The following is a 24,438-nucleotide window of genomic DNA, read 5'->3' as shown; positions in this document are numbered from 1 at the left end:
GGTACAGCGGGTAACAACGGGTAACGCTGCGCGATGCCGGGTAGCGGCGCCTAATCAGGGTAACGGCAGGCCCGCGGCGCGGAGGGAGGGCGGGCTGCTCGCGGAGCGGGCCGTAGTCTGTTCCAGGAAGATGGGGCCGTCAGGGCCGGCGGCGGCGGGGCTGTTGTGGGCGCGGGAGCAACCGGCTGATGCCTGTTCCGGGCCGCTTCTGGCGAGCCCTCGGGGTTGTGGCGGACAGCCCAGCCCCCTGTTGATGCCCGCTCAGTGGTGTGCGATCTGAAGTGATTCCCTGAGTCGGGGTCGATCTTGAGCCAGTGTAACATCAAAGCCCCCCTATTTTTTACCCCGGTGCTAACCGGAGCTGTCTGTAGCTGGGTGCTGTGTTCCATCCTTTAACGCAGTTGTGCAGCAGCTCCATGAAGGGTGCCTGGCCCCGGCAGACCCCCGGCAGCTCTTGGCAAGGCGCGCCCGCCCAGAGTGGGCGCGGCTCAGCCTCCTTGTGTGCCCCGCAGGTCGGCATGCGGCCGTGGCAGTGCTTTTGGGTGCCATCTGTTTGCCCACCCTATACACATTTAGCCAGCTGGTTATTTTAATCGCTGCTAACTCATAGGTTCCTGAAAACTCCTAACATGGAGCTAGATTTTTCAGGTTTACTGTGTGCCATATATTTTTCGTAATTTGTTGCTGGCTAGTTAGTGATTTCTTGGATGCGTATTGAGGAGATAATTATCATCTGTATACATTTTCAGAGCCAGTCAAGTCAAAGATGGTATCAGATTAGTGGTATCACTACCTCCAGTGTAGAAGAGTTCAAATTTGTATGGTTTTCCATTTGGAAACCATTGTGGGTCTGATTAGTTTGTCCCTTTTTGTCTCTTCCTACAGCTGGGCTAAACTTTAGTGGTAGGGTCAGGAGCTCCTTCAGGTAGAGGTGTGGTGTTAAGGTGTTGCAGTGAAAGCCTCCATGAAAAGAATATTGCTTAAGCTCTGGAGAAAAAGTCTAATATTTTGCACATTGATACATTACCAGAAGCCATTGGTCCCTTAAAACTGATGGTCATTTTCTGAACCTGAAGTGTTGGATTATAATTCAGTAATTTCTGTTCCTGTGGCCATAGTGTGGTCATTAAATGCTAGCAGATCAGAGCTAAAAAAAAGTAAAAGGGTGTGGAGGAACGGTCTTATTAGGGTTTATATCTTATTGTATTTCCAGTCATTTAGATACTAACAATATATTATTTTTCTAAATTATGCTTTTACAAATAACTATCCTCACATGCCTTTATCTGTCCAGTATAACTTGTCTTATTTGACAAGTTATACTGGACAGATACAATACAGAATATTTGAGAAGATTGGTTGAAGCTTTCTAGTCTGTGACAAATAAAAAAAGTGTTTGATGTGAGCAGTGCTTGGTATTCTGTGTTGAATACTTAATGTTGTCCTGAGAATGAATAAACAAACAAACAAACAAATAAATAAATGTATCTTCTAAATATACTGACAAATGTCCCTATTGAGACTATAGAATTACTTAACCCTTAATAGCTATGTCATAGCAGTATTTAGAGATTCTGTTTGGAGGTCAGTAGTGTTATTCTCTGTGGGTACTGAAATATAACAAAACCTTATGCCTGAAAAATGCTTAGTGATTTTTACTGGGATACATATATCCGGTATGCAATAGCAAAAATATTTAGGGAATCAAATTTCATTATGTATGATGATAATTTAGACTTTTAACTGAAGTAGCAGAGAAGTTCACAGCTAGTTCTCTATGTTTCCCTTGATGGTGGGTCAGGAAGTGTCCAAGGCTTTTGGGCAGACCTTGATGCTACAAAGTTAAATCTTAAGATGAAAACAAGATCTCTACAACAGTCAGTGCTTAAAGATCAGGGCTTTTATGTTCTTGACATATCTGTTAGAGTAAGAAGAATAAAAATGCAGATGAGTTGCTTTTTGGTGTTTGGGGTTTTTTTTCTCCAGCCCTTTATTCATTCAACTTAACTTGCACAGGTAGTAAGCATCATAAGATGTAAGGTTTTTAGCTATGCATTGAAGATGAGTAAATGCTATAAAATATCCAGGAACATTTTCATGTTTTGGATATGTGTGTTGGATTGGCATTGTGATGCAAGATAGTTATATATTGAAAAAAAAATTATGTCTTTTTTTCTCTTTCTTATTTTAGAGAGAAATTTATCACATAAAAAATGATTGAATCAGTCAAATTAAGAAGACGGTCCATGCTGGATTTCTACTCACATTATGAACATCTTTGTGAACTTCAAGGCTCTCTCCCACTGAAAGCTGTGAAGGCTAATGTGACTCGTGATGCTATTGATCTAATTGTAGATCGCATCAAAGCTACTGATTGGGCACCACTTCTTAATGCTCTCAGGCATAATAAGACTCTGACTTCTATTGGAATAAGAAGTTTACATCAGCATGGTCTTGAAGAATCAGGTCTGTCTGAAAGATAAGTATGTTGATGTATGCATGTTAAAACTTGTTGCATAAAACTTCTGCGTGATTGAATACACGGGGCAAAGAGTTGTTATGCCTAAGGAATTACTATAATTTAAGAAAGTAAACAAAAAAAGGAAGGTATGATTATAATTGCTTTTAAGCCAATAGGGACTGGATTTTACTGATGTGTAGTTTTTATTTTTCACTAGGTGTTGAAAGACATAAAACTTACCTTAGAAGGAGAATTCCAGCAACTCTGCCAAAAGACTTGACTGGCCAACTATGCAAAGCTGTGAAAGGCTGTCTCAGTATATCAGATGTACTAAAACATTTAGAACTGCAGGGTTTGCTTCTGAGGGAAAGAGACCTAGCACTTTTAACAAAGGTGAGAATATAATAGTATGTACGAATACATAGTACATATAGTACAAAATATACAAATAGTACAAATAAATGGAAAATATGCCCAGCACAGAGAATAGTAGCAACTAATCTTTGCATGTATTTGTTGCAGACAAGGATATTTATCTTCTAGGATATCTTTGTGTAGTCTTTACAATATACATATAGAATGATTCTGCTGAGACTTTTAGTATAACCTGGTGTTAACTGAATGTCGCAGAAACATAAGGCTTACAAGAAAGATCTTAGCAACATCTCTGCCATGTGCTTGAGGCGTATGACATAGGCTTATGACTGAAACCACTGTGCACGTATGGGATAGAAGGGAAGTTGTGGGACACCAAGGAGATAAAAATGGATCTTCAGATGTGTTACTGAAAAGCTCCAGTTTGCTCCTGACTGGCTTCTAGGGAGGGAGGTTGCTGCTGGTTGCCCACAGGCAAGCCTCCTCTGTGCTAAAGAAATGAACTCACTTAAACTGAAGGTGAAGGTTTGCTGGTTTTGACCTTTGTTTGAAACCTCTGGAGTTTCTTGTAAGGAACAGAGGATGAGTGAGTGGTTTGGGTGACTTGGTCTTTTTTTTTTTTTTTCTTTTTTTGCTTTTCAGGCCAGATAACAGCATTGATTGTTTTATTCTTTAGGGCTTGGCCACAGCTTCATCTCTGGAGAGTGTCTCTTTAGCCCACTGCCCAATTGGAGATGGAGGGTTGGAAAGTAAGTTCAGAATCAAAACCTGTAAATATACTTTTCTCTTTTATGTTTCCAAACAGGTAAGCAAATTTTTCAGTATTTCCATTCCTGTTTTAAATTTGTCTATGGAGATTATAAGAGCAATCTTTACTTTATTCTGCATAACTCAGTAGCATTTAAAGACTTGAATTTCTTCACTTCAGGTTCATATCTATACTACTTTATAGTGATGTTTATACTTTTAGATAAAACAACAGTCATATTTCTTTACCCTTTCCTGATTTGTTTAAGCTTCTGTAAGTAAACTGAAATCAAATATTTTCTAACTTGTTCAGATATTCTTTGCTGAACATTTGCACTAGAAATGTATGAACTTAAAACACACTAATTGTATTCAAAATATACTCTGTATTTCAGCACTAGTTCTTTGTCAAAGCTTTTTGCTGTTAAAGCTGCCTGTTAATAGGCCACTGAAGAAGCATGTTCTGATAATGTGGAAATGCTGTGTGTAGATAACATGCGTGCTTTTGTTTTCTTCAGCAATCTGTCAGAGTATAAAGAATACAGCTACTATCAGATTTGTAAACTTCACAGCATGTAGCCTCACGTGGCGAGGGGCAGAACATATAGCAAATTTATTAAAGGTAATTTAATCAACTTTCTTAGAATGGAGTAAGAACTTAAAAAAATTAATTTTTTACTTCTGCTTTAAAGCAGAAGTAAAAAATCTGTTACAATGCTTCATGAGGAGCTTGTGTGAATACCAAAAATAAGTGTATGTTCTTAAGAAAGCTGTGACAAAAGTATATAACCAAAGTATATGACAAAAGTAGTTTAGTTTACTGGTGTGGAATTTAAATTTGCTATTTCTTAGAAAAAAACATAAATAATAAAGTATTTTCTTTAAATGAGGACTAGGCCTGTAAACATCTGACACCTGTTTTCGGGGTGCTTCTTTCATTGTCACTAATTTTGAAAAATGTCTCCAGTATTCTTAAGCACTGGATAAGAATAATCAAGTTTACAGTTTAGAAGCTGCTGATTAGTCAGGAGGTTTTTGCCTAGTACTGTGTTCTAATTAGTGTTAATCATGGTTTCTGTGAAAGCACAACATTTCATAGTATGTATTTATTTCCTATTCAATAGGAAAGTATCTGTCAAAAGAAGGTGATAAAATACTTTGTAGCCAAGTTAATAATTTGCATTGCAGACTGGGCAGTCGCAACAAGTACGAGTTGCCAGTAAGGTTTAAAAATTAGTTATGTTTCTTGAATTCAGGAATGGTACCTGCATATATTTCTTATACCAGCATTCAAGCCATTGAACATGGTTTACTAAAAAAGGAAACTTGTGATCATGTTATCAATTATGGCTTTGCCATTTCACTTGGTAACAGCTTCTTTGTTTGCAAAGCACCAGGCAATAAGAAGACATGGTGAAGCTTGGGCTGAAAGCCTACGTTACAGGAGACCTGATCTTGAATATATGACAGGTTTGAGGCGGATTACTTTGAACTGCAACATGCTTGTTGGAGATAGAGGAGCAAGTGCCTTTGCAGACTGTCTAGGAGAGGACCTTTGGCTAAAAGGTATTACTAAGTCTTTTACTAATGAACAGCAGAGTAATTCAGAGTAATACACTTACATAGTAACTACAGACATAGTGATGTAAATGATTATATGTATATGTACATGATGTACATGTATATTCCATATAATGCTGGCCTACACCAGCAAATTCCTGATATACCTCATACCTGATTATTACTAGTTGCTGTAAGGATTTCAGCAAGATCTCCATATCTCTACTACTGTCTTTTCTACTGTCTCTATGTCTCACTACTGCATCTCTTAAAATATAGTAGTGGCAGGCAGAAGACTTAAAATTATCAGTTACAACAGCTGCAGCCAGAGGAGTAACTTACTGCGTAGCTTTGGAAGAGTACTCCTTTTATCCAAAGAAATCTCTCTTCCTCTTTTGAAGTATCTGAATACTGTTGTGTTATCTAGTATTGTCCTACAGTACCTTTGAGAATGAATTTGTTCTACACTATATCTACAGTATATTATACAAAATTACTAATGGTGGTGGTGTCAATCATAGTATTCTGTGTGTGGAATTAAATACCTGGTTTATAGTTTTGTGTTCTAGTTTGAGGCAGGTATACAGATAACATCCATACTGATGGAGGAGGACCAGATTAGCGAATACTTTAACAAACTGGACAAACAGCAGTCCATAGGCCCTAATGGGATGCGTTCACAAGTGCTGAGGGAGCTGACTGATGTAATTTTTAGGCCACTCTCAGTAGTCTTTGAAGGATCATGGTGATTGGGAGGGCGTGCATGAGGACTGGAGGAGGATAGCTAATGTCGTGCCTATTTTCAAGAGGTCTGTGAAAAAAGGCGCAGGAACTACAGTCTTTCTTGGATCCCTAGAAAGGCAAGGATCTGCTGCCATCTAGAGGGACCTCAGCAGGCTGGATAAATGAGCTGATGGGAACTTCATGGAGTTTAAGGAAAGGAAGTGCAAAGTCCTGCACTTGGACAGGAATAAAGTGCACTAGAACATGCTGTGTGGCTGAAAAGCAGCTTTGCAGAAAGGGTGCTGCAGATCCTGGTGGACAATAAGCTGTCCATGAAACAGTGAGGTGTCTTTGTGGCAAAGAGGGCCAGTGGTGTTTGGGGTGCATTAGGCAGAGACTTTTTAAACAGGTTGAGGGAGGTGATTCTTCCTCTTTACTCAGCACAAGTGAGGCCGTGGAATCTGCAGTACAGGAGGGAACTGGAAGTACCAGAGAGAGTCCAGTGAATTGCCACTAAGATGAAGGGAGTAAGCCAGCTCTGTTTTCAGAACAGACTGAGGAAGCTAGGACTCTTCGGTTTGGAGAAGAGAAGGCTCAGAGTGGGATCAAGTTGTACAAATATCTGAAGAGAGGGCGTAAAGGAGATGGAGACAGACTCTTTCCAGTGGTACCTATGGACAGGGCAAGATGGAGTGGGTACATGAGCTGAAACATGATGAAACCCTCTTACTTTGACTGAACACTGCCATAGGTTGCCCACAGTGGTTGTAGAGTGCTTCATATTACCTCCTCTGCAGATATTAACAGTTATTTCTTAATGTTGAAAAGTTCTAGTTGTTTTCTTTGAAAGTAATACTCCTGTTTTTACACATGACTGTTATCATAATGTTCTCAGTTCTCATGCTTCATGTTCTATGAAATGGAGGTTTTCAGCAGGACTAATTTTTTTAGATATTAACTATTAAATTAAATTACTAACTTAATGCAGTACTACCTCCACTGATTTTTTTTTTGCCTCCTTGAACGTTGATTTGCAGCGCTTGATTTGCAGCAGTGTGGAATATCCAATGAAGGAGCAAGGTCATTATTAGATGCTCTTCAAACTAACACAACATTAGTGGTACTTGATGTAAGAAAAAATCCATTAATTGGTATGTATCTGTGTCTGCACTTATTCTCTTTGTGTGGTTGTTGGGGTTTTTTTTCCTTCTTCAGTAACTATATGGGGAAAGGTAAACTGCTTTTAAGAAAGAAAGAACATGCCGTGATAATTTGGTAAACATTTTTAACATGGGAAAACAACCAGGATAGTAATATGTGCTTATTAGTCAATGATCTGTTTGTACACAAAAAGAATTGTCTCTTACAGAAAATTCTTAAAAGGGTGTTTTAATTCATTCTAGCTCATGTTCTGATAAAAAAGATTATTGAAAGAGTTCTCAAGAATGGAAGCAGTGCTGACTCAGAGGTATGTTATACACATTTTGGAATGAGTTTGGGATTTTCTTTGTAGTTTCCATTGCATTTGTTTTTTTTAAAGGATGACTTTTTTCAAAATGAATCTAAAACAACTATTCTAGTTCTAAACAGAAGTTTGACTCAGTACAAATAAAAAAACCCCACTATCTAGGGGGAAACCTAAAACCACTATGATGAACATGTTACTGTATCGGGCTTTCTGTGTGATTTCTTACGGAATTAAAGCTGTCACATGTAATAAAACCTGGATATACATTTAATGGAAAGAAAAATGGAAATGCGTGTGTATTTGGGCATTACTGTAGAGTGTTAACTAAATATTGCTCCAGGACTGCTGGAGGGCTTTCTACTACATATGTCCTTGTCAACATGGTAATAATTAGTTCTAATTTAAAAGTAAGGAAAGCACAATTTGAAATTTAGCACTTGATTTATTTTAGAACTTATTTCTTGTCTCTAGCTTCTGTAACCAAAATTTTTTAAAGTTGCTCAGGACTGATCTTTCAATGCAGACCATCTATGAAAACAGAGTTCAGTTAAAATACATTACTCCCATTCATCTTGCTCTAACTGTTCACACACAGTTCACAGTAATGTGCCTAAACTGAATATCTAGATGATTTATGATTAGGTATACTGTTCAAATATACAGAAATCTGATTCAGTTCTCAAAGGAGTCTGAACAATCCCAGTTTTATGGTAGAATTTAATGCTCTTTTGGTTTTTGAAATGACTAAATAAAGACACAACTGTGGATGTGTAGAGACTGTCTAATAAATTGAAAATTAGTGTACAGAATTTCTGGAGGATTAATACAGTTCCCCCTTCAATCTCTAGAAGACCTTTTTTGAGAAGTTGAGGTTGGTTGTGAAGAAGTACTCTTTCTGCTTGGCAGATGGGAGTAAAACTTACAAAATATCACAGGAATCACGTGAAAATAACATCTGCCTGGAAATGCTAAAGATAATTGGAAAGCCAGACCATGGAAAGAAGCAACTCTAGGAAATTCCCATATACTAAAAGATAACTTGACTCAAGACAATAGTTTTATATTCAACCAGTTAGTGTGGTGTCTTATCCTTCCACTGGCTTACTACGTAGCTTTGCTTCTTCTGCTAGTCACAGCTGTCTTTCCTTCCATCCTGCTTTGTGTAAAAAGTGGGTGTTTGTTTTTCAGTAGCATGTAGTTGATTCTCTTCTAGACCCTTTTTTTTGGGTTTGCAAGAGAATTGTCAACTGCTAATTGATGCCTTTGCTAAAACAAAAGCTATATATTCTGGCAGCACTGTGTAGCAGTATAGTGAACTGCAATCATAGATATGACCAAGTGTAATAGGTGGTGAAAGTTTGTGTAGTTTCTGAGAGATTAAATCAAAGGGAAAATCCATTGAAGGTGTCTACAAAACAGGATACTTTCAAAACGCTGGTTTTGGATTTTGCTGTCTTTATACTTGGATGCTTAGATGTTTTACAACAACAGCAGAGACGGCTGTGTGCTAGATGAAGTTTTGGTTTCATCTAGTAAAGCTGTCCTTTTGGGTGCCTAGCAAAACAAAATTAAAATTACTTTGGCTCTTAGACTCTTGGAAATTAATTTTACTCTTTTTGGGTGTGTTCACTTGCACAGGGACCAGATCCACCTGGAGACAGAGAAAAATTTATACAAGGATTAACTGTATCCAACGTGAAAAAAAAAAATAGTTTCTTGACAATGATAAATTTGAATTAAACTTAGAGCACAGTAATGGCATTTTAATCATTCTGATGCTTTAGAGAGGAATAGCTGTGGCATACTGTTCTTAGTACTCTGATGTGGGATTTAGGGCTATGTGAGACAAGCTTTGTGTTAATATCATCTGTATTTTATTCAATGACTAGACCCTGTATTAGTGATGCACACTTTAAAGTAAGTAATTTTAGCAGAGTAATTTTAGAATACCTACCAGGATTAATTAAACTTTTTATCAGGGCAAGGGGAGCCTTTAAGAACAGAGCTGTTGCTTTAAGAAAATGAAGTCTGAAGTACAGCCGTGGCCTTTGATCATCACTGTCTCTTAATTTTATTTTGGGGCTATTACTTTGTAAGGATAAATTTTCATTACAGGCAAATTCGTGTTTTTTAAAATACTGACTTTATCAGTAATACAAAATCACATTAGGGAAGCTTTTATTACTCTGGAGAGCTTTGGTCTGAGCCAGTCATTCCTGTCAGGCCAGTTGTCTGAGAATGAAGTGCAGAAGCCAGGGTTACCTCTTTATAGTGTTGATGCTGGGGGATTTTTGCTATAGAAGAACTGTTTTCCACAGGAGAAAGTATAATATTGGATGGGATATTGTAGTGGTGTTTTGAAAACACTTTCTGCTATTGTAGACTATCATCTGCTTAAATTTGGGCCTTGTGAGACTTCGGTTTTTTCCTTGATTTTACAGCTTAAAAAGTTTCCTGTAAGTACAGTGTTCTCTAGATCTGACAAACTACCTTGAATTTTAGATAAGCACGTCTTCAATTGTCAGTTGCTAAACAGATTTATTTTTCTTTAAAAAATAAACCAAATTCTAGTTTAAGTGGCTGATGTCTCCGTCTTCCAAAGATGCTTTGAAAACTAAGCCAAAGAAAAGAACTATTGTCCTAGGAAGTGGTCGGAAAGGAAAAGCTACTATTCGTATTGGTAATTCTTTGTTTTTTTCTGACTACAGTACATTTAGTCTAGAAAATTTTATCTTAATGCTTAAGAGCTTAAATTTAAAAATGTATGATATGTCTAAATGTTAGTGTTTTACAGAACGTTTGTCTCAAAAAAAATGTATTTCTTCTTGATGATATAATGCATCTTCTATCATCATTAGTATCTGTAGGAAACTTTCTCTTGTTTCTAGTGCTGCTAGATACATGGCTGGAAAAATGGTTGGATATACTGACTTAAAAATGTGTGGAACCATTGCACATATGTATTCTGTGTCTCCACAAGCTTTCACTTCTGCAAAGCTTGGCAGTAGTAAGTTGTCTAGTTCTCCTGCTGTTGTAACCTTTCTGTAGCAGGCTGTCCTCTGCCAGAACAAACGAACATGCATTTTTTAACTGTTGTACAAAATGTTGTAAGATTTTTTTTTAACTTCATGTAAACCTATTATAAATAGTATGTTTAATATAGCATAGGTATCTTGAATATTTAAAATTAAGTACTGATAGCTGCGATATGAAACATTTTTCAGACTACAAATTGCACTGTAATGCATTGCACTGTCTCTTGTCTTCACTCTAGTTATCTGGAGGCAAAGAGGTAAGTGATCAGGGTATTAGTGGGAGAAAAAAAAATGCATGGCAAATGTGGTTGTGAAGGGTTTTGTGGGTTTTTGGTCTTTTTTTCTGTTTTGGGGTTGTTCATTGTGTGTGGGGTTTTTATGTGCTTTGGGGTTGTTTTTTTTTCAGAGAAGAAGGGAGTCAAGGTGAAAACTATACTGTTTATTATGTTCAGAATTAATTGAGATTTTGAATCCCATTAATAAGTTATGCATTTCTATACCATTACAAAAGGAGTTATTTTACTCAGAAAAACAATAATCTGAGTTCTCACTAGCTTCTCATTGTAGGAAATATAAGGTGATTAGTTTTCCAGACTTAGTACTTTCTAGTTTATAGAGAATGTGAGGCTCCCCCTTGCCCTGATAAAAAGTTTAATTACTCTTGGTAGATATTTCTAATGAAGATCCACATTACGTTTCTTTCTGAGTCTACTTTGATGTTGTATGATTTAAACAACAAAAGAGCAGACCAGCAAACCCTACTTTTTCTTATTAGTCGTCTGAAAGGAAGAGATTGCTGGTGTCCTGTTCAAGTGATCTGCATGAGTATCAGCTTTATTTTTAATTATCTTGCCCATAAATAAAATAATGCTCTTCACTCTGAAGCCACTGGAGGGCAATTTGTAACACATAGATGCCTTTACTGTCAAACCTCTTCTGCTACAAAGCTTTCCCTCCTTTTTTGAAAACTTGTCTTGCATCAGCCTAAGAGCAGTTAAGTATACAGTCTTATAATCTCAAGCTTTTGGATACTTCAGCAAAATTAGACTGAATGGCAAATTTCCTACAGTCCTTATTATTGCATAAAAAATTTTATGAACAGTAAGCTGTGAATTAATTTGTGAACAATAATCTGTAATGAATTCTCTTTTCTTCTGGTCTTGCTCTTCAATCCAGGATTATCATCTAAAAAATCTGTAAGTCCTGGGAAAAAAAATTCCACTGTGCGAGAGAGTTACTCACCAAAACCATTACCACCAGGCACAAAGGGCTTCCTTCCTTGGCGGACTGCAGAACGTGCAAAGAGATGCAGGTGAGGTTTTCATAGTACAAAAAAAGATACTAAACCATAAAATTTGCATGATAAATACAGTAGAGAGCAATGTTAACTTTTTAAAATATGGTTTGAGAGTTACACACAGAATGTCATAGTTTTTTCTGTTTTTATAAATTTTGAGGATTTTATATAAATTCTTCTCTAGTAAGGATTTAAAATACACAAAAGTATGTGTTAGCCATAGGAATATTCATATGCAGCAAAAAAGCCCACCACAACCAAACCTACCTTGTCTGCTTTTTCTTTTGTTAATAATGATTTATCAAACGTATCATAGCTAAAGAGGCAAGTTAGTGTTCTAAACTTGTAGTATAGCTGGTTTGAGATCCAGTTCACAGTGCTTAGGTAGTTTCCTGCCTCTTTTTTCTGCTTCACCCCACTCAATACCAGCATAATTATTGTGATCATCTAAGAGCTGTAAATTAAAATAAAACTGAAAAAAAACTTACACATGAAAGCTGTCTTTTGAAACAGTTCTTGTTTGTTTTTGTTTTTTTAATCCATTCCCTAGACAGCCTCTAAAAATGGAGACCATATAACTATTTAAACAAAAAAATTACTTAATGCTGTATTGCAACTGTGGTTATTAAGCTTAATTTTCAAAATGCTGAATACCAAATTCTCTTGTTGACTTTAGTTCAAAATAATTAACTAAGTAAGATGCCTATTGAAGATAGTAATGTTAGCATCCATAGTGTTGCTCTAAATCATGATTAACTAGGGAGTACTAATCAAAATGAGAATGTAATGAGGCTTAAAGGGATGTAGTGCAGTGTCTGAGGCTGTTTATTTACTCTTACTGCTTCACCTGTCCTAGAATCTTGTGTTTAGAACATTATAAACTTGCTTTCCTCAAAAGTATGGTTTTGTTTTTTTTTCCCGAACTTCAGAGGCAGGGCTGCGGATTGTAATGGAGAATTGCCATTGAAGATTCAGGTACTGTTTCTCTCACACACTGGTTTTGTTTTAGTGGGTAGCTGCCTGGAAAAAGGGGAGAATGTTCTCAACAGAATCTGGTTGTCTGAAAGCTAAGACTGGAACATACTTTTAAAGATTCTCACTCATAGGAGTGAAAAAAAGTAGCTTGCATCAGCCTTTGGTTGAAGCTTCTTTGATACTTATTTTACTTCCATTTCTATCTCTGTATCTTTTGTGTTCTTAGTCTTAGGAGCTACCTGAGTTGGAGTATAGGTACAATCCCTCCATAGCAAGAAGAATAACCAACAGCATTTTTCTCTGAACGCTTTCTGCACCATCTTTTCTATCTTGGGTTTTGATTATATACTTGTTTTTGCAGATCATTATACCTTATTATTCACAAACTTCTCTGTGAACTGCTCTACCAGGAGAAGAAAAACCCCATCTTTCTTCCTTCTCCTTTGTATCTCATTTCCATCACAGAAGGATCTGGTGGCTGCAGAAGCCACCAGTTATCCTCTGCTCTGGTGTAGGCTTCCCATGGACTGGAGTCCATGGTCAGCTGAGAGAGGTTGTGCCCTGTGTGGGGCTGACTCTGCTGCTAAATCCTCACCACAAATACTCAACATAGGCACACATTGGATTGTTTTTTTTAATATTGTTTTATGCAAATTTATTTCGAAGTTGTATGGCTGGGCAATGTGTATACATTGTAAAGGACTCTGGGAAACAACTATTTAAATTAAGCTTTTGATATGATTTAATCTTTGATTTTTGCTAAACATTGTAATTCTATGAGTGGGCATGGTTTTCTTTTCTGGTGTAACTAGACAGCTGTTCCTGTGAAAGTGACACTAGAACGTGCTTCTACATCTGAAACTGAAGACACAGAAGATTTAGAGGATGATATCCAGGAGACTGATTTGCCAAAATCATTAGATAAGACTGATGTAGCACAATACCAACAGTTACAGGTAAGAAGCATGTTCAGTGCCTTAGACTCCCTAAAGGCAAATTATATAAGTTAAACCATGTTTTATTCAAAAAATTGTAATTAAACAAATAACCAGTTTTGGAGCAGGATTTCAGAATAACTTAATACAACTGTGGTATGTGTAATTTCTCTGTTCCAATCTTGCATCATAGTGCGTAGATCTTTTTATCAGTGCTATTGACTGTGGTATTTTCTTTCAAGTATTTCCTTTATAAAAGTAATTTAGTATTATTTCTAAGAGCTAAAATATCAAAATTACTGTTGTTTAAAAATAATTACAAAAATAGCTAAAAGTGTTCAAGTTCCATTTTATAATTTAACCTAGTAAACTTTTTTCATTTACTTTTTATTATTCCTTCTACTTCTTTGATACTTAAAAAACTTTGCAGTAGTGAAATGGACTATTTCTGCAAATGTCTTGACTGGGAATGTTCTGACTAAAAAAAGGGGTGGAAAAAAGGTATATATCAGTGGCTCTCTAATGCTGCTGAAGTAATCTAGCACTATTATAAAGTAACACCCTCAGACAGAATAAATGAGTTAACTGTTTCTGAAGTGTTAAGATTTTAATTCTGTTCAGAGAAACCGATGATTACTTCTGTAAAAAAGAGCTATAGTCAGTCTGGGTTTGCTGGTTGTTGTCTGAGCACCACACTGGGTGAATATGCTGTTCATATGTGTAAATATTGGACTGTATACCTGTTTTTGTGTAAGAGAAGTGAAGTTAAGTTTTAACTTGCTATAGGTTTATCAGTAGTGGGAATGTTTAGGGCGGGATAGAGTTGTGGAAAGCAAAAGGACTGTACAAATACTGCATGAATAACTACTAGCCTTTTCAGCTGATATATACTTTTTCTTTAGAACTTCCTCTCCCTAGAACTTTTATTCAGGAAGATTTCAAAGTTTTCATATGTTGCTGGAAATTAGTTTTATAGCAACTTTTCCTCATAGTGTTCAGTGTATTGGCATTGCACTGTGAGGTGGCTTCGACACTCTTACCAAGAGCACTTTGTCTGAAATCATAGAATTCCATATCATGTGCAAATTGCTCCAAAAAGTTGTATGTAGGAACTACTGTGATTGCAGAAAGCTTTTGATGTATTTATTCTTGCTGTTTGGAGAGGGAGGAGGCAGGCAGTGTTTGGTGCTTTGGGGAAGGGTTGTCATACTGACCAATAGGATGTCATACCCATACTACAGCTAACACATTTGTGTTAGCTGTAGTGCTACATGTAGGGAAGCTATAAGGAAGAGACAATTTATGATTAATTTCAACTTTGTTGGAGAGAAACCCCCAAATTTTGACAACCTACCCCAAAGTTTTGATTTTTCTGTGCTTGTAAAGGTCCAGATTTTCATGACTTTCTGAATTTGAAAACCAAAATACTTTTTTAGGCTGTGGTTGCGTATCAGATAGCACCCATTAAGCAATCTGCGCCTGATTCTGTGCCTCACCCATTGTTTCTGTTACCTTCACACAAAGCAGGTTTCACATTATGGCAGAATCAAACTATCAAATTGGCCCCACTGAATTGTCTCTTTTCCCTCAGTCACGTAGTGCCTTTTCATTTCTTGCTTCAATCTTTTTCTCTTGTGTTCTCTTTTTTCACATTTGTCTGATCATAAGACTGTCATTAAACAGCTGTTACTGTGCAGCAGCTTGAGGTACTGATCCTACTGAAAAGTAGTCCAGTGTATTTGGTGGTAGCAGACCTTTCAGTAAATGGGACAACCCGTTGTGTTAGAGCAATGATGGGAATGCAGAGTGAGAATGAACAGTAAGAGGTGGGAGTTCCTTAAACTGCTGCTTTGTCAAAAAAAAGCTCTCCAAGGCATCTCTTGAATGACCAGACTTTCACTTAGGTATGTAAGTCTTGGAGAACTTCTCTACATCCTTCTGCAGAAAAAGGGATTTTAAGCATACTACTTAATGAAACAAGTAATACTTAGTTGTGTTTTCATAAAAAAAAGAAAAAAAGCCTTGTTTAGTGAAAGCCTAGTATCTGCTTAAATGAAAAATGAGAACTGATAAATATTCTCTCCTTCCACTAGAGGGAATCAAATGTCACAGTTGGTTTTGATGAAGTATGTAGTTGAGGAGCTCCCATACTTTTAAATTTTAACTAGGGATTAAAATGGTGAACTTCACCCTTAATCTAGTTATCAGGGCAACTCTTTCTACATCTCACTACTTTGTAAATTGCAAAGAAGTGGAGATTGCACTGTAACTGGTTTTTTTTTAAGTATGATGCAGTCAAATAGAAGAACATTGCTGATCAGTTACGGAATTTTTTAAAATATAATTTTTTAAACTTCAGTTTTATACCTCTGTCTAGTGTTGAACAGACATACTCTTTATGGTAATTCTGAGGGCTACCTATATTTCTGGTATTCAGTTTCATCTTAAAAGTCTACCAGTGCTGTCTTTCTGGGCTGTAATACTTGAAGTCTTAGTCTTGAAGATTGGATGTACATTTAACTCTCTGATATCAATTTTAATATTTTTTTTCTGCAGAGAGACTAGGGTGTTGTGTCCACTAGTGAATTTCTTAAAAGCAAATCAAAGATTAAAATGTACATATACTTGTAACATAATGGTGACAAATTAGATTCTTTAAATGCTGGCTTTGATATTGCTTATGAGGAGATGCAACTGCAGTGTTCAGTTTTGTTATGAACTCAGCCCATAACCATTAAATACTACGTACATCTAGAGTGTGATAAATCAAGTTTAAACATCACTGCAAAACATGTACATTTCTGTTTAAAAAATCATAATCATTTGATTATGGTCTAAGCCATTGACCTTTAACATTACAAACCAGCAATTTGAAGAAAAAGGTCAGTGTTTTCATCTTTAAAATTATCTAAAATCCATCCACAACAAAAATACTTGAGAGCTATGGTTTCTAGAGTAGAGTTCCTAGCCTACAGCCTAGAAACTTCAAAATACGAATAATTATATGTATGCACACGTGCTATAAATGGAAAGAAGGAATTCTTCAGTCTGTGTTAGCTAATGCTCATCAAAGCTAGGTTGGGGGATTCCAAGTTACCTGTCAAGTTGTAAGTGCAGAACATTACGGTTCTGCACTGGCAACTTTCAGTGCCGTGCTTGTATGTATGTAGAGGTTTTATAGCTCCCATTATTTCCACATCTTCAAAGGTAGATGGCAGTAAGATTATGATATTTGTTGATAGTTCTCCTTAGATATTTGCCCTCCCCCACCATGCCTGCAGCTTAGACATAGTGCTAAATCTGTTTTGATGCTCAAATATGAGTATGATAAAGATATGACTAGCTTTCTACTTGCAGCGTTTGCTTGGTTGATGCTAGTCTAGGGATTTTAGCCGTGGACTTCACTGGAATAGTGACAGACCCATAGTCATCACTTTGAGTGGTTGTCACTAGGAGGGCTATATATAGAGTATTCTAGAACCTGCATCTTGGAACCAGTTGCAAAAGTACCTTGCAACTTTATAACACCTTTGCATTTGTAAAAGGTTTATTTTACTATGCATTCTGTTGCACGCTAGTCTTCTCAGGTGATTGCTTATATGAAGTGCAGTAGCATGCACTGGAATAAGCTTTTACTAGTAAACAGACTATTTCAGTGCTACTTGAATCTTGGATTCTCTTTTGAACTGGTTCATATGCTGTGTACAAAATACAGTGTCCTTTTACTTATATGGGCTTGTACACAAAGTGAAAGGGAGAAGTTTTGTATACTGTTAATTTGTATAGTCTAACCTATGAAAAATAGAATAGTTTGATAATTTGAACAGATTTCACCTTTTGAATCAGAAGATTGTTAAGGTGCACAAGAACAAAAATTCTTGTTTTTCTAGTTCAGATGCTGTAATTAAAGATGATAATGCTCTGCTGGGATGCAAGAAAATGTGGTATTGCAAATCCTGACTACTCCTACTGAAATGGAGATTTTAATTAAAATATGAGTTTCGGCATCTTATTCATAAGACTAGAATATTTTTATTAGGTTTTTTGGATTTGTTTTTATTCTTGTTAACACTAAACTTGGAATTGTGAAAAGCTTTTTATTGAAGAAGTAAGTGAAACTAATTAGAAAGAGTACAATTCTTACATTTCAGAATTTTGTATTCTGACTATTGAGAGTACAATTCTTCAGAACTTTGTATTCTTACAACTATAAGAAGGAATAAAGGAAGGGATAAAATCCTGGCTAAAGAGTATAGTTGGAAAATCTAGATATGGCTGCTAAGGATTTCTTATTAGAGCCCAATTTGAGCTTTGTAATGTAGATCTATTTAATTTAAAATACTGCTTGAAAAAGTGAAGGGGAAGTAGAGAAAAACGTGTGTTCTTGATGGTTATGTCATAGACGAAAGAGACTTGGACTGTAATTTTATGTGATCTGTTGCAGTCTTACAAATCTGTAAAGTGAATCACACTTCTACTTCTCTGTCTTAATATTTTGCATCCTAGATGGTCTACTGGTAGAGCTCTGTCTTGTATTTTTGAAGAAGGTATGTTTGGAATGTCATTTGCTAGCTGTTAAGTTGTTGAGTTTTTTCTTACTGCATGTTAATCTGACATTTTGAGGTAAATTTCATGATAGTTTGTCTGTGTTTGGTAGTTGGAGCTGGAAGAATGCATGGAAAAACTAAAGGAAGAACAGAAAGCTAGAGTAAAGGCTGAGGAACGATTACTAGAGGTAAAGATACTTAACTATTAACGATCTTAACTTTTAAAGGAGGCACTGCTCAGAGAATGCACTTGCTTAGGTGTAATTATCAATGACCACTAATGTAGTAGCTTCCAGAGTTTCAGTTCAAAGTCACGTGGATCGTTTGCTGTTCTTAAGGGCAGTGATGAAATCTGTGTTTAGTAATGTTTGTTCTACTGATTCTGTTCCAGAGCCTTGAACTCCAGCTCAAGTTACTGTTTTAATGTGTTTTGTTCATTTTCTGAAACAGTTATGATCTGGGGCATCCTGATACTTGCTTTTCTCAAGAATGTGATTAAATCTATTTTCAGTATGTACACATAGACAGTTTTGTCTCCCAACTCACTTACCATGACTTGTACTGAAAGCTGTGTGTCACAACTGTTGTTCAGTTTGGTTTATTCTATACCTTTGGTTTTTAAATTTTATTTATGCAGGCATTAACCATATTGGATGGTTTTCTGCATGTCACTTGTGAAATGCAATTCAGCTTTGACAAAACTGAACAACTTATCACAGTTGAATTGTGAGGTCTGTTTCCTCTCTGCTGTTGCTGACTTAAAAATATTCTTCTGCATGAATAAGCAGAATTTCTTGTAGTATAGTTGAGTGTAAGGTAGTGTAAGCAAATGGATTTGGTCCTTACAAATGATTTGGAGGGAAGTGAAAGTGGTGATATCCTTTGAAATATGAGCAACAAGTGATACCCCACAGTACAGGGAGCAGATATCCACAAAGAATTCTGCACTTCTCAAAGACAGATTGTAGCCCTCTTGTCTGACTAGCCCCATCTCCCTGTAATGTGATGTGCACCAGTGGGCTCTGCTGCCTGTCTGTTGTTTAGATCCTTAAATGGTTTTTAGGCTAAACACCCCCTACAAGAAATCTTCCTCTGTCAAGGCTAGGCTGGTTGGACATAGCACCTTTTACCAGGAGATGGAATAAAACAAGTAGCATTAATCTCTAAAAGTGTTTATTTTTTTGCTTATTTACCACTTACAGTGCACTACACAATCTACAATTTTTTCATCCTCTCGTAAAAAATACAAGACAGCCTGAGGTAGTACTTGATTGCATAGCTATAATCTTAAATGAGTGAGTTAATGCTTCCCTCGAACACAAAACCTTGTGTATCCTGTAGTTATCATGCAGTTTTCAGTTTCATCATCAATTTGATTACTGGTCGATGTGGAGAAAAATTAAATCATCTTGAACTTTCAGTTTTGGGATGCACAGTAAAAAGGAGAGAGAACAGTAGTATGAATTCCCCCAGTATAGAGGGGTGAATATAAGGAGGGCATTGGCCTTCATTAAAGTTTTTTTACTGGTAAAATAAATTCTTTGGTGTTAACATGTCATATAATACATGCAAAGTAAAACAATATGAAAGCTAATTTTTTCTGCTTGTACTTGGTCTGTCACATCCTGTACATACTGAAGACAGTGCTAAGCCAGTGGTTATGAATGCCTGCAGGAATATCTATGGTAACATAGAAGTGCAGCTGTGGATAAGCAGACATGCACAGAGCTCATGTAACAGTGCCCTGAAAGCGTGTGGTACAGCAAACTCTGCATCTTGTTACATCAGTTATGATGCTGTTTTGGCACACAGGGGAGGTTTGATATTTTGGGGTCTTTTAAACTGAAAATGAAAGAAATTTTTTTTTTTTTCCCCTGCATAGCTGGAAATTGAAAATGCAAGATTAAGGAGTCTAAATATCTCCCTATCCGAGGTTCTTCATGCACAGTCAGTAACCAGCATGATTTTGGAAGATGAAGGTGTTCTAGGCAGCATTGAGAACTCTTTTCAAAAGTTTCATGCTTTTTTAGACCTCCTTAAAGATGCTGGGTAGGTTGTCACTTTACGTCTTGCTGTTTTTCCTGAGATCTTTCCAAAATTATCCTCACAATGAAGTATGCTGCCTGCTACCCTGCCAGATTTCTAGGTCTGTACTCTCAGAGAGCAAAGGAAAATAAATTAGCCATGTACCTGTTGTCTAGTCTTTCCTAGTGGCAATGGCATGATCTAAGCACTGTTCGGCTGAGTTCATGCATCTGTCTTTGGGAAAGGCTTTCAAGAAGCCTATTCCAAAAGAGGAGAAAGCTTCTATTAAAGCACATTTCCAAGTCTTCAGTGAATCACCTTTGGCTCTTAGCATTCCCACAATATGAAAGGCTCAAAATGCAGTTGAACTGCCTTCAGAAGGTGTCCTGTTACCTTGTACTCTCCATTCACTAATTGAAGTATGGAAATCTACATGGGATTTGTATCTCCAGCCTGTATTTTAAGTCTGTATTTATTGTTATTAGTAGTAGTACTACTACTACTACCACAGAATATTGATAAAAGTTTGTATTACCACAGTACCTGGAATTTGTCAGAGGATGATTCATCCTTCCCATTTTTCAAAGAATTTCAGCTTGAACCCAGCTTGTAAAGTTTGTATGACCAAGCGTGGCAGTCCATCCACAAGAAGGGAATGATGTGAATATGTGTTGTAGTCTATTCTGTGGATTCAGAGGAGATCACAGATTTTATTTGCCCTATCTTCCACTTCCAAATTGTAGTGATAGACCTAAGTGACAATGGCCTCAAATTATGCCAGGTGAGGTTTACAAGGGACATTAGAAAAAATTTCTTCTCTGAAAGTGTGGTCAGACATTAGAACAGGCTGCCCAGGGATGTGGTGAAATGGCCACCCCTGGAAGTGTCCAGAAAACATCTGGATGTGGTGCTTAGGGGACATGGTTTAGTGATGAACCTAGCAGTGTTAGATTAATGGCAGGACTTGATGATATTAAGAGGTCTTTTTCAACCTTAATGATTCCATGATTCAATGATTCTAACTTACTATAAAGTAAGTTAGAATTAAAACTGTGTTTTAATTTTTGTGACAATCGGTTTGTAGAGTTGCCATTACTACAGGAGTTTGAAACTTCTCAGGAAGGGAAAAATGTATTTTCACTACATGAAAAAAATTTCTTTATATGAGCCCTATATCTATTCATAGTAATAAGGAACTGCACTGAATGTTGCAGAATCCCAATCACGAAGAATGCTCTTCTCAGTAAGCTTCTTTATATCATATGTTATGCTATCAGTTAATGACTGCAACTTTCCACTTTTTACTGAGGCCTAAAACCCACATGTGATTGGTTTGGCCAACTTACAAGCTGGCAGGTGACCCAGCATCATTGTATTTGTGAAGCTTGTCATTGACATGTTAAGAGATTATGCGATTTGGAGATGTGGACCAATTTCTGCTTGAATGACAGAGTTTTTATCTTTGTTCTGCCTGACATGGAATCTCATTGCCAGTATGCTGCTGAGTTCAGTGCTAACTAGGAGAGCTTCATTCTCAGCCTTGTAATGCTTGTTTTGAATCTGCGGCTAATTTGTGCAAAGACAAGAAAATACCTTCAGCTACTTGTTTTCATCTTAATTAAGGGACTCTGAGCTTCACATAAAGTAATTAGAAAACTATGTTCAAAGCTTTAATAGATTCTGCTTCTGGTTTTGAATGTTTTGTCTTTCAAAGAGTAAGAATAGTTAGTGTGATTTTCTATTAAACTTTTATTTTACAGGCTCGGACAACTTGCTGTATTAGCTGGGATAGACCAGTCAGATTTTGGTATTTTGGGGCATCCACAAATGAATGCTACTCTCTGTAAGCCTGTGAACACGGTAAAGGAGAAGTCTTTTGAAGAAGAAAGACAGGAACATACTGAGAATAGCAAAGTAAGTCTTTATAAGGAATGCTAGAGGCAATTCTACTTCATACTCTTTAATGTACTTTTTAGCTGTTAATCCCTGTCTGATTCATGCAATTATTACTGCAACTGCTATAGCTACGTTTATACAGATCATAATAATTTAGTGATTAATGTAAGCTTTTAAAGTGTTTACCACTTGGAGCACAAACTGCAGTGTTTTGTAACGTATTAAGCTTTGGTGGTAATTGTGTTGTTTCCTAGTCTGAAATAGAAAGTCCTAGTAGTGGAATGCATCCATTCAAATTGGAAAATACCATGATGAGGTTTCTTAGAAATATTTAATAATGAAGTTAAGTGTTTTTAAGAACCCTGGTCATACAGGAGAGGCTATACAATGTACCTTTTGAAAAATCATAAATTATCTTGTAAGTAATTATAGTGTATATATCCAGTCCTGATAGATTTCTCTGTGGCCACGACATGAGCTTTGGGCAACTACAAATTTGTAGTATTTGTCAATATTGTAAAAGGTTTTAGGTTCTACTGTGTGAATTAATGGTAAACCTTGAAGATTTTTTCAAAGGAGATACTAAAATTCCCGTAACAAAGAAAAAAACCCCAGGCTTTTTTAAAGGCTGTTAAAAATTTAGATACTGTAGGCCTATAGCTATGTTAAAGTCAAATAAAACTGTCGTACCAAGAATCACACTGCATTCCATTGTGTTTCTTATATCCAAAGTCTTCCACTCTCTTTTAATTTCCTCAAGAGTACATGAGCTCCTTAAATATAATGTTAAAAATCTGGGGGTTGTTTTAACAGAGTGGAGAGAATTTCCAGTTCTGCAGTTTGAAGACTCTCGTTCTTACCTCCCAATACTGGTGATAGGTTTGTGTTCTTGTAGCAGCTAGGTGTTGTGGTATAGAATGTTGAGACTACACTTCTGTGAATTGCTAGTAAACGTAAGGAATTGCAGGTGTTTGGGGATGATAGGTGTGATTAAGTTTTGGTTGCTTTTGTGTAACTGACACATCTCTGGTATAAATTTCAAGCTAGATGTGAAACTGTAATGTGCCATTATAATGTACTGTAATGTACTCTGTCATTATCAGCCTAGCAATCTTAAGAAATCTGTTTTGAAAGGTGATAAAGATGGTTCAATTGCTATTACTCTGTGTCTTAGCTATATTAGGTAAACACTGTATTTTGCTCTACAGACTCAAGTATATATGGCAGTTGCAAAAGTGGCTTTTTTTCCCCCTCTAGTTGCCTGTTTTTTCATTAGAATCTTTTGTTTCAGAACAGAGCTGGGGACATCCAATTTCCTCTTCCTGGAACATTTCAGTCCCAGATAGTTGTGAATAATGCCTTTTCATCACTTAAAGAAATGAGAGAACTTCAGGCTGCTGGACAGCAGTACCAGCCAGGTTTGTGGAAGGAAAATGAAGCTCAAACAATTAACCAAAACAAAGAGAATAAGCCTCGAAGTAGTACTCCAGTATTATCTGAGAGGAGGGTCAAACAAAATGAGCAAGCAAAAGCACATCACTCAGCAAGGCAGTTGGCTACCAGTCTGCATTCTTTTGCTGATTCCAGTGTACAAATCAGAAGTGATGACAGCAGAATATCCAATGGTATTCCTGGTGAAAAAAGCAAAAATTATTCCTCTAAGAAACACATCCCTGTAGCAAATGAAACAGCAACTCCAAGTAACGGAGTGAGAGGAGACAAAAGCAGACTGCAGGTAGTGAATGTTAGCTCTGGAACTGATACTGTAGGATCTGTCTCTGAAATACAGGAAAGTATACCAAGTGTTACCAGCATTTGAAGCAGTTGTAAAATGTTTGAACTGTTCTTTACACTTGCAAAATTATGTTTTGGATGTCTCAGTATAATTAGTGGAGTTTTTGTAAAGTTTTGTAGACTTTGACTTTTTAAAGCATTGCATACTGCTCAGTATTCCTGTTTCATGCTTGCATTCTTTGTCACTAGATTTTTAGTTTTGAAAACATGTGAGACACCTAAAATGGTACACATGAGTTTGTACTACACATGAGGGACTCAACATACGGATTTCATTATCAAAGATTTTTAAACTAATAAAGTTAATTTGAGTACAGTTTTTTCCTAGTGTTTATTTTCAGTGTATTTCAGTGGGAGTGCAGAAGTGGTTTTGGGGCAGACATCAATTCCTGCATAACAGTGTGTGGGTATGACATTCCAAAAATTAGTGGACGTTTCAGAGTCAAAAATGAGCCCAGAAACATTGCTCTAGGAAACCTTTAAATACAATCATCATTAGTGCTATGACTGCAGATCATAGAATAGCACATGTTGAAAGGGGCCTCTGGAGGTTGTATAGTCTTAACTCAGATTGCTCTCAGGACCTAGAGCAATGTGAGA

General features: G+C 36.7%; 1 protein-coding gene across 2 annotated transcripts; it reads left to right on the top strand.

Annotated features, from left to right (window-relative positions):
• On the top strand, positions 1–24,157 carry CEP78 (centrosomal protein 78). 2 transcript variants are annotated; one of them, XM_059873992.1, is made up of 17 exons: positions 1–20; positions 2,192–2,466; positions 2,679–2,854; positions 3,513–3,585; positions 4,102–4,205; positions 4,975–5,149; positions 6,904–7,017; positions 7,270–7,334; positions 8,973–9,020; positions 9,906–10,014; positions 11,546–11,681; positions 12,596–12,641; positions 13,454–13,597; positions 18,234–18,311; positions 20,006–20,172; positions 21,909–22,062; positions 23,336–24,157. In XM_059873992.1, the coding sequence occupies exons 2-17, from the start codon at positions 2,214–2,216 to the stop codon at positions 23,861–23,863; spliced, it is 2,370 nt and encodes a 789-aa protein (XP_059729975.1). In that variant the 5' UTR covers positions 1–20; positions 2,192–2,213; the 3' UTR covers positions 23,864–24,157. The 2 variants fall into 2 exon arrangements, with proteins under 2 accessions (XP_059729975.1, XP_059729976.1); XM_059873993.1 differs by lacking the exon at positions 8,973–9,020 and having other exon boundaries at positions 2–20.
• The last annotated feature ends 281 nt before the right edge of the window (positions 24,158–24,438 follow it).

Source organism: Haemorhous mexicanus, chromosome Z (genome assembly GCF_027477595.1).
Source record: "Haemorhous mexicanus isolate bHaeMex1 chromosome Z, bHaeMex1.pri, whole genome shotgun sequence".
NCBI lineage: Eukaryota > Metazoa > Chordata > Aves > Passeriformes > Fringillidae > Haemorhous > Haemorhous mexicanus.
Note: the sequence above shows the minus strand (reverse complement) of the source record. Positions and strands in the feature narration are given on the sequence as shown.